Raw genomic sequence first — 14,029 nt, 5'->3', positions numbered from 1 at the left:
GTTCTTACTTTCAGGCACTCTAACACAGTTGTGCGAGAAAATAAGGAAAAAAAAGTTAACTAGTACAATTTAAATAGAAATGGTTCCGTATTTAGAGTTCTCCGCAAGCTTTGTGTCCCATGAAACATGCTGTCAGTGGCCACTAGAGGGAATGCTGGTATTACTGTTTCCACAGGTCTACAAGGGTAACGCAATTAAAAAGAAAAAAAAAAAAAATCACACACCCCGAAATTGTACTTCGCATCAAAGCACACTCGGTATGTAGATGTCATTGGCACAGTGGTTTAGGATTTGGCTTTTCCAAGAAGTAATACTTTGCCTATTAGTAAAGTCATTGACATCTGTAGGCACTATTTGAAGAAAGATGTTACTTTCAAAAACGTGCAGTATCTTCTGCAGTGTAAATTGGAAATTACTACTTTTTATACGTATTTGTGCAAGTTTAGCTTAAAAAAAAAAGTAGAAAAACCAATCCCATGGAATTTAACTAAAAATCTCCTGTGCTTAATCACATAACAAACCAACCCTTCACAGATAATTTTCCCAGTTTAAAACTACAAAAGTTATTTGAACAAATGCCTCCAGGTAAAATCTGAAAATTAATGTTGAGATTCAGCTATTAAGTGACTAGACAGCTTATTATAATATCGGCTGTCTAACCCTACATCTCACAAGCTCAGGTTTTTCCTATCTTTAGAATTCAGGCTTTTCCTAAATAACTGATACATCTTTATATAAGAAAGTTTTCATGGCATCCTCCCTCTAAAATAAATTTTTTAATAAATTGAAAACTGGCAAACAAAGAACCATCTTTTTTACACCACTCCACAATAAAATTAACTTTAAAGCTGCGTTCCTCCCTTCCCCTTTCTCTTTTGATCTCCCTTACACATCTGAACAGCCTTTAGGCTCTTTGGAGAGACACACAAGCTTCTTGGGTTTTTAACGAATTTTGCTGCGGCCCCAGCATTTCCAGATTGAGGCTTGCCAGAAGATGTCTCCATTCTGCAAATAGGCTACTCTGGTTGCGGTACAGCCACTTGCAAGGTAAAACTGTTTACTTTTCTGAAAGCTCTGTCTGCTGCAGTATGGAAGGTGGAGAGCGCAGAGGCTGGATCAAGCAGCTACAGAAGATACGAAATCCTGTCTCAGGCCCCATCAGATTCTTCAGGAAAAGACTGTTGGCCTAAAGGTTCGTACCTTGTTATGGACCACATTTCCACCCCACTATGTGTTTTTTCTACCCAAAAGGAAAAGCATTTTTCCCAAACTAAATGTTAAATCTATTTGCTGTGAAGGTTCACAGTTCTCTACAAAAACTTACGCATGAGTGTTACGTGTGAAGCCCAGTCCTCCGAGATCCACTGGCCCAGATTCCAGATACAGGTCTAGACAAGTAAATACCATTGCTGAATGAGAGCCTCGATATCACACTTACCATCTGTGACATACCCAGAAAGCACAAAAATATGAACCCTACCTAGGACTGAGATTAAAATCTTGTAAAGATGAGTGTCTGAATTGTTTTGAGATTCTAAAAACAGACATGTAACAGCTGTCTTATTTTCAAATCTACCTTTTCTCCTTTGCATATGGTAAATTAACATTTACTCAGTGAGGATGTAAGAGAAAATGAGTAAAAGGACAGGTAGTAGTCCATGCAGTAGATGGCAGCAGGACACATAAAACTGTATCAAAGCTTACTTACTAACCCCCTTGGTTGAAGTCAAATATGTATCTTCTAAATTTCAGAATTAAGATTATGTCAATGCCATACTCCTTGCTCTGTATGCCTAGTCTCTAATTAAATCATTACTCCCCCTCCACACACCCTACCTCGCCTTACTCCATGCCCAAAAATGAATTGGTGCTCAGAGAATGAGTCAATACTGCGTAAGACGGACACTGTTGGTAGCTTTGCTGATTCAGTTGCTTCTGCTGTTGTAAGAGAGGTAGAAAATACAGTGGGGGATTGGGAAGTGTTAGTTTAAGTTCTTGTCACATTACGGATGGCTACCAAGAAGCACAAAATAAGCAGGAGAGACTACACAAACAGAAAATAAAGATACAGAAAAATTTGCATCCTAGCTATTTACCTCTTAAAATTGCCAGCCACAAAGTTAAGAAACCACAAGGTAGTTTTTAAAAATGCGTAATATTACAGTCAAGTCATATTAGTAAAATACAGATTATATATGGGGTTTGTTCCTCTCTCTACTTTTAATCTCTCCTGTCCAAAGCCAATGTCTTGTCCTGCTCTTACAACACAGCTGCTACTCCTTACTCTCTGAAATACAGCATACCATTATTTTAATTCTGCTGCAGGAGCTTTCACATCTACATGTAGACATCCACCCTCAGTAATTAACTAAATACTCCCCAGACATCAGAGCAACCCTGCTCACCAGAGCTTCCACTTCTACCCAACGCGGCAGCCTCTGTTCTGCAGCCATTCTGCCAGTCCCTCTCACAATGACTTCTGTATCTCCTAAAGCTATTCCCACTCTTTCCCTCTTCTCACAGCCTTTTGTGGCTAGCTGCAGTGGTGGCTGGCTCTCTCCACCTTCCCAACGACAACTCTAGGCATGCCACCCCCACATTTCACCTCTTTAATCTCCTCACATGCCGTTGGGAACGCAGAGCGGAGGAACAGAGGACTTGCTGCTCCCAGGAAAGATCTTTTTTCTTGAGTGCTAGAAGGGAAACGCCACTTGCCTCCTGCAGTGGTTCAAGTTGGGGACAAACAGAACAAATAACAGACCAGAGAGGTGGGGTTTTTTTTTCCAAGACAGGTCAGGAATTAATGAGAAATTTATTTTATGTCATTGTGGCACAGATTCCAGTTTTAGCTAAACTTTTATCACCTACAAAGGTAGAGCAAGACAAAAAACGACAATAGGGTCAGGCAAAAAAAAAAAAAAAAAAAAAAGACCTGACACATCAAGAAGCAATCCAGAAGAGTGATAAATAAGAAAACCCTCTATCCCAGCTCAAAGCTTACAGAAAAACAAGTCAAGAAGAGACTACAGATGATCTGTAGATTCCCTCTATGCTAGTTGGTAAATTAAAATGCCAAGGAGTGTTCCTGGGCACTGGAATACGATCATCTGTACTCTAATCTTTTTTAGAATAGCCCTGGCATAGTTTTTGCATGGGCCAATAGCAAATAATTTTCGGATATGGTTTGGGAGCTACCATAGGCCAAGGACTATTCTCAGTTGGCCATCTGCATATGGCCACCCCATATGGAAAGCTGGGAAAAAAGCTTCTAAGACAGCTTATAAATGAGCCCACTCAAATACTGGAAAATAGTATGAATGTTGGCCATTCGATGCCTCAGTACTAGCAAAGAGTCTCAGGCACATAAAATTTCCTACTATGGATGTAACCATACAGATGCAGCCAAAAACTAAAGGTACAGTAAAGCTAAGGTTGCTTAAGATAGTCACACCACCTGACCCCACAAGGACAAAGCAACAAAGAGAAAAAGAAGATACAGCTTGGTGATAAGTTGGATGGCTTTTTCCAAATAAGTCATTTATCAGAACTGAGTTTCCAGCATCTTCAGAGATGTGGGGGAGCAGGTCCCAGAGACTTGCTCAGCTGCCAGGGAATTAGTCCTCCACAGAGAGACTTGGACAGAGCATTATCCTTTCCCAAAACTTCATAGCTGCTCAGCTGAAAAAATTCAGTACTTTCAAAGAAGAAAGGACAAGGTATTCATACCATGCCATGATGCTATTTTTAGACTGTCCTAATTTCATTTACTTCAATTAAAAAAAAGGCTGAGTCAGCAGATACTGTCAAAATGGCCTAGTACAACCTAGTGTCAGAGTTTTTCACACAGTTTTGACTGGGCACAGTTTCTTTCATGAAATAGTTTGGCCCTTCTCTCTTCCCTGTTCCCCTATACATACATATACCTCTACCAGTCCTAAGGAAGAAACACAGCCCTACCCATGGTATTCACACAGCCATGGCAACAGCGTTACTGCACTCCAGCTCAGCTTGATTTGCCATCGTAGAAGGGACAGTGATGGGAGAAAGGGGATGAGGAAGGGAGTCACTGCCCAGTCAACCTGACCACTGCATCCCAGCACGGACCCAGCCAGTCACTCCACTTGCCCTACATCCCCCTGCTGCCACTGGCTCTTCACCTGGCTGTCAGAATAACAGTAATTTAGAGGGAAAGAGAGAAATGGGGTGAAGGAAGAGACAATGTTAAAATGTGGTTTTCTTCCGGCTTTTCATATCCTACCAAGATTATTCAGTTTCCCTTTGGTCCATGAAGTGAGAGTGTCCAGCCTGTTAAGCATCTTTCTGAGCCAAAAAGTAGATTAAGAACTTGGAAACAGCCTTGGTATACACCTGAAGGAAATCCAACTCTCAGAATGATTTGAAAATGATCCTAAATTTTGTAAGACAGTCAACAGCACAGATCTGTACCTACTCAGCATACAAAGAGGCAATTCCTCCCAGAGAAAACTGCAGTAATACTTATTTGAAGACTACAGACACAGGAAAGTGTCTCAGAAACTCAAAAAACCTCCCCCCAAAAACCCACACCTATAACCATCATGTGTATGAATGGATAAAAAGAGCTTTGAATGAACATAACTTTAGCAAGAGCATGTAGGAATATCCATGCTGTGGCAAACTGGCTTTCAGCAAAGCACTTTGTTCAGCAAAAGCTATCACATGCAGCAAGCGTCTGAAAAAAAGATGACTAGGAATTTGATGTGCCAGGTTTGTGAAGGATGACCAGCAGATACTGATTTTGCACATCTGGGAACTCTTGATACTGAAAAACAATAATGCTTGCCATGGAAAGCGTGTCATAAACCACAATATGACACAAATCTTGACATAACTGATCCCAGAGTCACCTTATGGAAAGCTTAAAGCACCAAACATTTCAAACAAAACAAAACAAAGACTCCAAAACCAAACCAAAACCAAACCCACCATTCCAGCAAGGACCAGAATAGTCTTTACTGAATACAAAAGACAACACGAGGAAAGAAGATGGAGTGATAGTCGTTCAGGTTGTAGATGGTTTCACAGTGCTCTTTCACAGCTTTGTCCCCAAGATTTCCACAGTCACTTCTGGACCTCAAACAGGAGATCGAGAAGAGAATGATTTCAGAAGTGTTTATTCCAGATGAACTTGAATGAAATCTCATGAAGCACAAACAAATGACATTTAAAAACTGACAGCATCAGCACGAGGACCAAGGAAGCTTGCTTTCCTCAGGGTTTGTGTCTTGTGATCGACTGAGGGCTGTGGTCGAATTTTTTCCCATGGTTAAGGCATTTGTAAACATTTGCTGCCATGTGGATTCTCTTTTGCTTAGTAACATGTGAGCCCATGAATGCCCTCTTGTACAGGATTTCTCTCAGGCTTTTCTCTCCTCACCCAGCAGGGCATATTTTCAAACTCATTGGAGCATTTATTTATTTATTTTTTTTCCTCTTTAGAACTTAGCCATCTGTCAAATTCATTTAAATCATCTGCAGAATTATAAATCACTGGTGAGGATGGGGAGAGAGGAGAGAAACAAACTAACACGTACATGCCAAGTAATTGCCAAAGTCCCATTCCTTTAGTGACCTGACTACAAACAAGGACGATAAAAATCTTTATTACAGAAGCATCAGGTAATCTAAGTATGGACACAGACAGTCTCATAAGGTAAACATGACATAGTATTGTTTAAAATTATTAGAACTATCTACCTTTTTTTTGAAAGGTCATTAAAAATCAGTGACTTGGTATGATTTCCTTCTTAGGATGAACACTTGCCATGTTTATGGCATGAAGACTAGCATGTTTGAAGTGTACATATGCATAGATTCAGGAGGAATCCTAAGTGCTGACTGATGAAGGATATAATGATTTGGACGAAACTTACAAAGCAACAATTTATTACTGTTGGTTAAACCCCCCCAAATTCACCAAGAAAGAAAATTCCAGAAATCATCCAGTCCCCAAGAGCAACACAATAAAACTGCTGCAACATGAAGCTGTACTTTGGAACTCAGAAAATCCAAAGTCTGATTATCTTAAATTGTGACTCCACAGCTTTTTCCCAGCTAAAAACTACAAGCAAATCATCAAATACAAAGTAGCTATGACAATTACCACACCAACATGTCATCTATTCTGAGTAGACAGAGCATCTGCATAACATCATTTATGAAAATCAACATGAAAGTGTTAAGGATTATGAATGTTTTAATAAATTAATATAAATAGGTCATTCATGATAATGGAATTAAAACACAACAATATCAATAAAAGTAGATTTTTTTATATATAAAAGTGTCATTTATTGTAAGGAAACTTTAAATATAACCAACAACATTGAAAATACTGTGACTGGCATTTATGGCCTTGATTGTAGTTTACTGCCATACAAGTAATTTTTAGCATTTTTCTTAATCACATCAAGCTAGTGCAAAATATAGGTAGCTTTTAGAGATTAAGCATACAGAATGACAAGAGTGTAGATTTTGGTTACCTGATATTTCCTTCTAGTATAACAGGCTTCTCTTTTTTCCATAAATGAAAAGTACAAAGGCAAGTTATCATATGTGCAATTATTCATACCAGATTTCTAGGTAAAAAAAAAAAAAATGACATTTGTAAATTTTGCTCAGATTGTATTTTGTTAGGAATCTGACTTATAATTTATACCATACTGTATGATATATATTATCATATTATATAATCATAATTTCATATACAGGTATGATTATATAAATTGTCAGAACATATCACTAACTATAGGATAATAATTACATCAACATACACAAATATATGGCATTAGAAAAGTCATTATCTAAGAAGGAAAGATGATATAATTCAGGTGTTTGAAACAGGGCACAAGCAGCCTTCCTACAATTCTTGTACTATCATTTTGGCAGAACTACTGCCGACCGCCATTATGTGCGCTAGCTTTCCATGTACATCAACAGATAGGTCAGTAAGCAGTATTAAAATTGGACTGTGCCTGAAATTTCCAGTCTCAGACCCTAGTAAGTAATGAGCCCTGTGCTCCTAATTAAGATGATATTCTCTCTCCTCAGTCTCTGAAGGTATCCCATGCTATTATGGCTAAAAAGACATTATTTTATGATGACCTACAGGTTTTTGAAAGCAGGACATGTTAAGCTTTAACAATGACATACTTTCCAGACTTGTGCAAAGCTTTTGAAGTATTGATCTTTCAAATTAAAAATATTTTTGTACTTCCTGATAAGGATTTTTCAAGTACAAGCTTAGTTTAGCATGGCTTTCGATATCAATCACTTCAGTAATTGAGTCTGGTCTTTGATAGCTAAGATTAGACTGCAAGAAGAGAGATATACAAATATAATTTCATTTGAAATAGGTAAAAGATTTAACAGATAAAAAAGGTGAGATCTAAAAAACACCCCCAAAACTAAAGAACAAGCATAGATACAGAAGACAAAATGCATAAATATAAAACAAGGGAGAAGGAAAACACTATAGGTTATGTATGATTAGGTAGAACATGACAACGATATATGCCTTTGCTTTTAAAGCATTAAGGTTAATTTGTCAGCTGTCCTTACTCTAGACTGTACAGAATACATGTAACTAATAAAAAATGCAGTTTATTGCAAAAATATACAAGTCCTCTAAATTGCATAAGATATTACAATGTTGTGCTGAAACATGACATATTAAACAAAGAGGACTTTAAAACAAATTACAAAATGTTAAAAATCAGATTTGGGTCATGAGCGTTACACAAAATGCATTGTCATGCTTTATCTTACGATTAGTCTTATGATTCACTACATCTGTGATAAATGCAACATAAAATCATGACAACTGTAATAGTCAAAGTAATATCTACTGTATATCTTCTGTATTAATACATATAAACACTTTGTGTGCACTAATACTTTCAACATATCACATTCAAACTAACAGTCTTTCCAGAAAAGTTGTAACCTTTTTGAAGAACAGAAGCTGGTTTAACAAGTTCATCGCATGTGGGTTTTTTTGAAATCTACTCTTTAAGGAAATGCTGTGTTAAAGGACTTGATTTTTAAAGGTGCTGTGCTACCATGGGTCTTCTTAATGCCAGATGGAACCATCAATGCTAAGCACTTCCAAAAATCAAGCCCACAATTTATTAAATTCCTATTTTGTTTACTAGTATTTCCACTGTAGTAAGTCCAAAAAAATACCCCCAAACCCACTCTTAAAATCACAGAAAATGCTTGGCATCTATAGGAAGAGAGACAATTTCTCAGTGGAGTAACCACTACTGTGCTATATTCTCATAACAGATCTTGTTGCTCCCATGTTTAGTTCATGCACTGGGATCGGCAATGTCCATGTTTGTTCCAAACAGAGCAACTAGCTGCTCTTCATAGTTTGCAATGTTTCTTTTCAGAATTTCCATACAAGGTCCCAAAAGCCTTTCAAATGCCTGCACATCCATAACTAAGATAAAAGGGGAGAAAAAGAGAAAGAATATAACGTGCTCGTCAGTTGCAGACACTAATCTTGGTGTTTATGACATCATTTAAAATTTTACATTGGAATAACAGGACAGATACTACTGAGGCATATACTTTGTTTGCACAGAAGAGAACCACTTACCATAGCAAAACCAAGATCAACCAACACATTGTTGTCTTGAAACTTCATAAACAAACTTAGCATTTGCTGCATTTCTTATTTTGAAAATATTTTCACATTAAAATTTACGTAACCCAAAAGCTGCTGAAGAGGTCTGGAGGGGCCTGGATTCCTCCACAGAATACAGTTTTAAGACCCTTGCAATTTCAAGAAAACACATCCTTTGCTGATGTTGTTGGCTGTATTTGGAGTCTAACTTAGCACATTTCCTTGCTATTTTTACTTGTTTCCACCGACAGTGGAAATTGTCATAGATACTTATTTCCCAGCAAATGTATGAAAAGTTGGAGACAGTAATTCACATGCAATGTCAATGTGTAGCCGACCAGAATATTTTCTTTACCTGATCACGTAATGTTATCCTCTATAGTTTTAGCCAATAGGTCAGGGAGGAAACTTCATACTTCAACCAGCTTCCAACCTGGTGGCCTGTAGTGTCTTGGTTCCTGAGAAAAGTTCAAGATCTCTGCTATTTGCGAAGTGCCAGAGATCTTAGTGACTCACCCATACTGGGTAATGACACTCTTCCTCCCCACTGCCTCTTATTCTTTCCTCTCTATCATCTTTGATCTTTACTGCCTGATCATCTCTGTGTGTTTGGAGATAAGGATTTTAAAAAATACCTTTATAAGTAAGCAAGAAACTTTTTGGCTACTGGCTTGGTAGTCAAACTGTCATTCAAGAATGCCAAATCTGTCTTTGCAGTTTACAGTTTTCCCATAATTAGATACAAATATTTAGGAGCTAAACATCAGACCACGAAAAGCAATGGATGCGAAGGGTTGTCTATGAGCACAACTGCTATGGCCTTTGCTTTTCCTGTGCCTGAGGCTACAGTGTGATGGAATGATTAAATTAACAGCTGGTGAAGACAAAGAATTCATTAAAGCTTAAGTCATGGTGATAAAATGGGACAGGATTTTTACCACAGTTATTTCTTGGATGAGAGTCAGTCTACTGAGAAAAGAAATACTTTACCTTTCTGCAGAGTATTAGACATTTATCTGATAGCTATAAATGGTTTGCAGCAATACTCTGTACTGTCCTGAAACAATTTTTACTTCCATGCGATCAGAGAAACGTTGGAGAATTTGTGTTTAATACCAGTTATCAATTGCAAATAATTTTTGCAGATAAATAATGTAAACAGGAATGCACGGTAATAGATGATGTACTTAAACAGTCTTATTTGGGTAAATGTAATTAAATCTTATATTCTGGAGAAAGAGTTCACAATAAAAACAAGCAGATAGATTATGTATCATTTTATATTAGATATAAAATATTATTGAACAATACCTAAACATTTGACAGTGCCAAGAGCAAATGCAGAAGCGGCTCGTGGTTTGTTAGTTACAAGAGCAAGTTCTCCAAAGTATTGTCCTCTTGAGCATCGAGCTATTTCAACTGCTCCATTCTCTTCTACATCTTGTTTACCCTGAAATATCAGGTAAAAAGAGAAAGGAAGGGAGAGAATGAGAGAGAGATTTGCTGAACTCAGGATTGCATAAGCAAAATTAGTAACAATGCTAGTATTACTGTTTAACACTTAGAATACATCAAGATTTAAAAAAAAATAAAATTCTGTGGTTTAGGGATGTTTACCTTCCTTGTCATTATAATCCTTACTTCTCCAGATTCCACAATGAAAAAAGAATCAGCCAAGTCACCCTGTAGAAGAAAAAAATAAAGTGAGTAAAGGAAATGTGAAATTTCCTTCTTAGTTTCATGGTAACATTAAAATATTTGCAGCCAGTGCCTTGAAGCTCATCTTTTTGATACCTGTTGCAAAAGAAATCACTTTTAATGTGAAAACCATACTCTAGGCACATAATAATCAGAACATCTATACAGAACTGACAGCAAGGCCTTTTCATGAAAAGACATAGCTGACTGTGCCTTATACAAAAAGCAGAGAAAAACAATGTTACGGAAGATTTTAGGATCCTTACTCCTGTTTCTCCACCTTTGTATTCCTTCCAAATTATTTCCCTTACAGAATTTCCAGTATAAAAAGCCTCCAAGGGCTATCTGATATCCAGTAATTGTTTTGGGGCAAGACAATCTCAGTTGCCTACCCTGAAGAGTTTACTTCTGCATTCTTCTTCAAAAGATTATCATATTTTAACAACAAAAACAAGGTAAGTCTTCAGTGCTTTTTATTGGAAGCAATCATTCTTTTATATAGTTTGAATTTCTAAGTATACTAAAAATGTTGACTCCTTTATTCATACCAACAGAGGGATGTTTTTCAAAGTACCGTTAAGTGAAAAATTAGCTTCTGATACAAAATAATCACCTCTCTTAGACGCAAGATTCATTGTTTTTGTTTCATCTGAGAAAGAAAAACATAGTTTAAAAGTATGTATTGTCTATTCATAACATGATAATTGTTACCTATTGGACAAGAAAAACTAAAACTAGAAATAAACTGTACCTGAGCAATGATTTGTTCTCCATCTTTGTACACTTTGGTGCCAATCACATCAACCACTTTTAAACGCTCAGATACCTTAATTTAAAAAAAGAAAATGTAAGAAATATTTGGTTAACATTACAGTGTTATATTTAGAAAGCCCTTTCATATTTCTTTTCATGAATCTTTGCACAGAATAGTGTATCTTTATTTTCCTGTTTTGATAATCATTAAAAAAAGGAAGAACTGCTGAATAGAGTTCCAGAGGGTATATTATAGTCTTAATAGCTAGATGTTTTGATAGAGCTTCCATTTTTGTAAGAAGTCTATATATCCCAAGTCTTCAAAAATTATTTTCAGAAAAGCACGCATGTAAAAATATAGCTGTTAAATGAAAATATTTTGAAATTCCCTAAGTCATTTTTTAATTTTATTAGCTAACATGTAGTAAAATTAAGCTTAAGAATATGAAGGTAAAAAAATACAGGTTTTAAAAAAATACAGTATCAACAATAGTTCTTTATCATTAAAATTTAGAAATATCAAAAATATGGTATTTCTCCAAAACAAAAGTATGCAAAATTTTATTGTGGAGAAAATTTGAATTCCTAATTTAAACTCTGCAAAAGCAGAATCTTATCAGGTACTTCTGATACAGCCATTAAAATAATGCAACAGAAATCTTACTTCTAAAGATTTAAGGAATGGCAACGACTCAATAAAATTTTCATACATTCTTCTCTTTTTGGCATTATTTTTTACAATGATTCTTCGGAATGTTACCCTGTCCTGTAAACACAAAGAGAAAAAGAGAGTTTATTAACAGAAAATACGCGTGTGGTAGAAAATACTTTAGAAATGGCTGAATATGTTCAAATTACCCAATTTTAGTCACTCAATGTGGCCGTCAAACTAGCTGGCTAGTCTCCCCATATGGTCAGTTGAGAAAGATTCCTCTAGAGGTCAATCAAGAACTCCTAAAGTTAAGCTCCTGATCTGATTCACATTGTGAAAAGCTTCTCTGCCCTTCGGCAGAGAATACATACAGAGTTTACATATAGAGGGTAGAGGTTTTACCTTAAACAGGTTGGCTACACAATGAACACTGAGTGAGTACTTTAAGATATTTAAGAAATCCTCAATATTTAAATATTTCATTTACAAAGTTTATTCATTATCCTGAGGTCCCATACGTATTGATATGTACTCAAAAAGGTTTTTATAGTATTATTACACCAACAAAACCAAAATACATGGGTCTGGGTCTTAAGTCACAGTCCACTTTCTGCTATTTCAGCAGAACAAGATTCATTGCTGCCCTAAACAGCCAACTGGACATTCCTTAGTATTTGGCAATCCAAGTGAAGCAGACAGATGGAAAAAACTACACGTATGCTGTTTCTTTCTCTTAACTTCATATGACTGTGTCCTGGTGACAGACAGAGGTGAAATCCTTTGCAAGCCTTCACTGCTACAGGTGGGACTTGCTGTTCAATACAACCCAATCCAATTTAAAGCCATTCTTACAGTGTCCTAAACTCTGCCATGATCCCAGAAGTCATATGGATTAAGTTGGTGAAAAAACATGCGTTTCGCTTCAACAGAAAAATGTTATCTTGGGATCAGTCATTAGATTGATATGTACATCTTGAAGAAGATGGCTATCCCAGTTTTACTCTTTTGGTAAATTCTATTACTGTTGTCAAAGGTCCAGATAGTATAACACTGATAAATAACCTCATACTTGAATTTTACTCTGGAACCAAAGGCGTTTCCTGTCAAGATCTGGGAAAACACTTTATATATGTGTCTAAGTAATTGTCAAGTGGTTTGCAATTTGGGAAATTATCATTAAAATAGAATAAAACAAAACGATATTTTAAAAACTCAGTGTTTTCTTAAGCCTCAGTTTTGCTTCTGCAGATTCTGCAAAGAGACAGTTTTGTGTTGGGAGTTCTCAGAATTTTTTTAAAATTAAAATTAAACTTTCCAAAATTATACTTTTTTTTTTAATGGTGATATAGCATACCAGTGCAATTTATATTAAATAATTAAAACAAGTAATATCTTAAAACAAGTATTTCACTTACCAAACCCCAGATGGCACCAGGAGAGGTAGCTATAATTGTAGCTGCTCTGGGTGTATTGTACATTAAGGCCAACTCACCAAAACTTCCTCGGTTATCATAGGTTCCAACACACCTCCCAACACCATCGCATTTTACATAAATATCATATGTACCTCTGTTAATAAAATATGTAAATACAATGAGTAGAAACCAGTCCTGGTCTTTGCTAAACAGCCTCTCACTATATTTTTTTATACCATGAATTCCAAAGATAAAGCATTTGAAATATACATTTGCTTGTTTAAATGATATTAAATACCTTGCACAGACATCTCAATCACTTCCATAAACAATAAAAGTAGTTCCTTTTTAAAGGGAAGGATAGGGTTATTAGTTTTTACATTAACTCAGTTTAAAGACAGACTGGATGTACAGTGATCTATTGATTACCAGAACTTATTAAAAATTAAGATCTAACTTAGTATCTGTTTCTTAACTTCATTTTAAACGCACTAAATACAAATGTAACAAGTCTTTGCAAAAATTGCTATGCTATGATCACTGAAATAATAATACAAGGTATTTAACATTTAAAATATTTTAAAGTAGTAATTTATAATGTAATAAAATAGAGGAGATGCAGGAAACTGAAGGAATGTATATGAAAAGCAACATAAGATTATAAAATAAAGATATGTATTTATTGAATCTATTGTGGATTTCTCCTCCCCATCATTAAATTAGTAACTTTTTTTTTGCTTTGGGAATGCAGTAAAATCTGGTATCTTGGAAAACATGACATAGCCATCCCCACTGATGCTAAGCCATCGTTTTGTTCAGCACTGAATATTTGTACAGTACATG

At 36.1% G+C, this 14,029-nt stretch overlaps 1 protein-coding gene across 1 annotated transcript in view; it reads right to left on the bottom strand.

The window, feature by feature from the left end:
- Positions 1-6,301: 6,301 nt before the first annotated feature.
- Positions 6,302-14,029, bottom strand: part of PRKAR2B (protein kinase cAMP-dependent type II regulatory subunit beta) — a 99,004-nt gene continuing 91,276 nt past the window's right edge. The window contains exons 6-11 of the mRNA XM_076328628.1: positions 13,187-13,340; positions 11,784-11,885; positions 11,118-11,192; positions 10,286-10,351; positions 9,980-10,118; positions 6,302-8,482 (exon numbers count right to left, since the gene is read on the bottom strand). Of these exons, the coding sequence (XP_076184743.1) occupies positions 8,349-8,482; positions 9,980-10,118; positions 10,286-10,351; positions 11,118-11,192; positions 11,784-11,885; positions 13,187-13,340 (670 nt within the window). The 3' untranslated portion in view covers positions 6,302-8,348. The remainder of the gene's footprint in view (positions 8,483-9,979; positions 10,119-10,285; positions 10,352-11,117; positions 11,193-11,783; positions 11,886-13,186; positions 13,341-14,029) is intronic.

This window comes from Aptenodytes patagonicus, chromosome 1 (assembly GCF_965638725.1).
Source record: "Aptenodytes patagonicus chromosome 1, bAptPat1.pri.cur, whole genome shotgun sequence".
NCBI classification, from domain to species: Eukaryota; Metazoa; Chordata; class Aves; order Sphenisciformes; family Spheniscidae; genus Aptenodytes; species Aptenodytes patagonicus.
The sequence above is the reverse complement of the archived record's forward strand: the minus strand, read 5'-3'. Positions and strand labels throughout refer to the sequence as shown.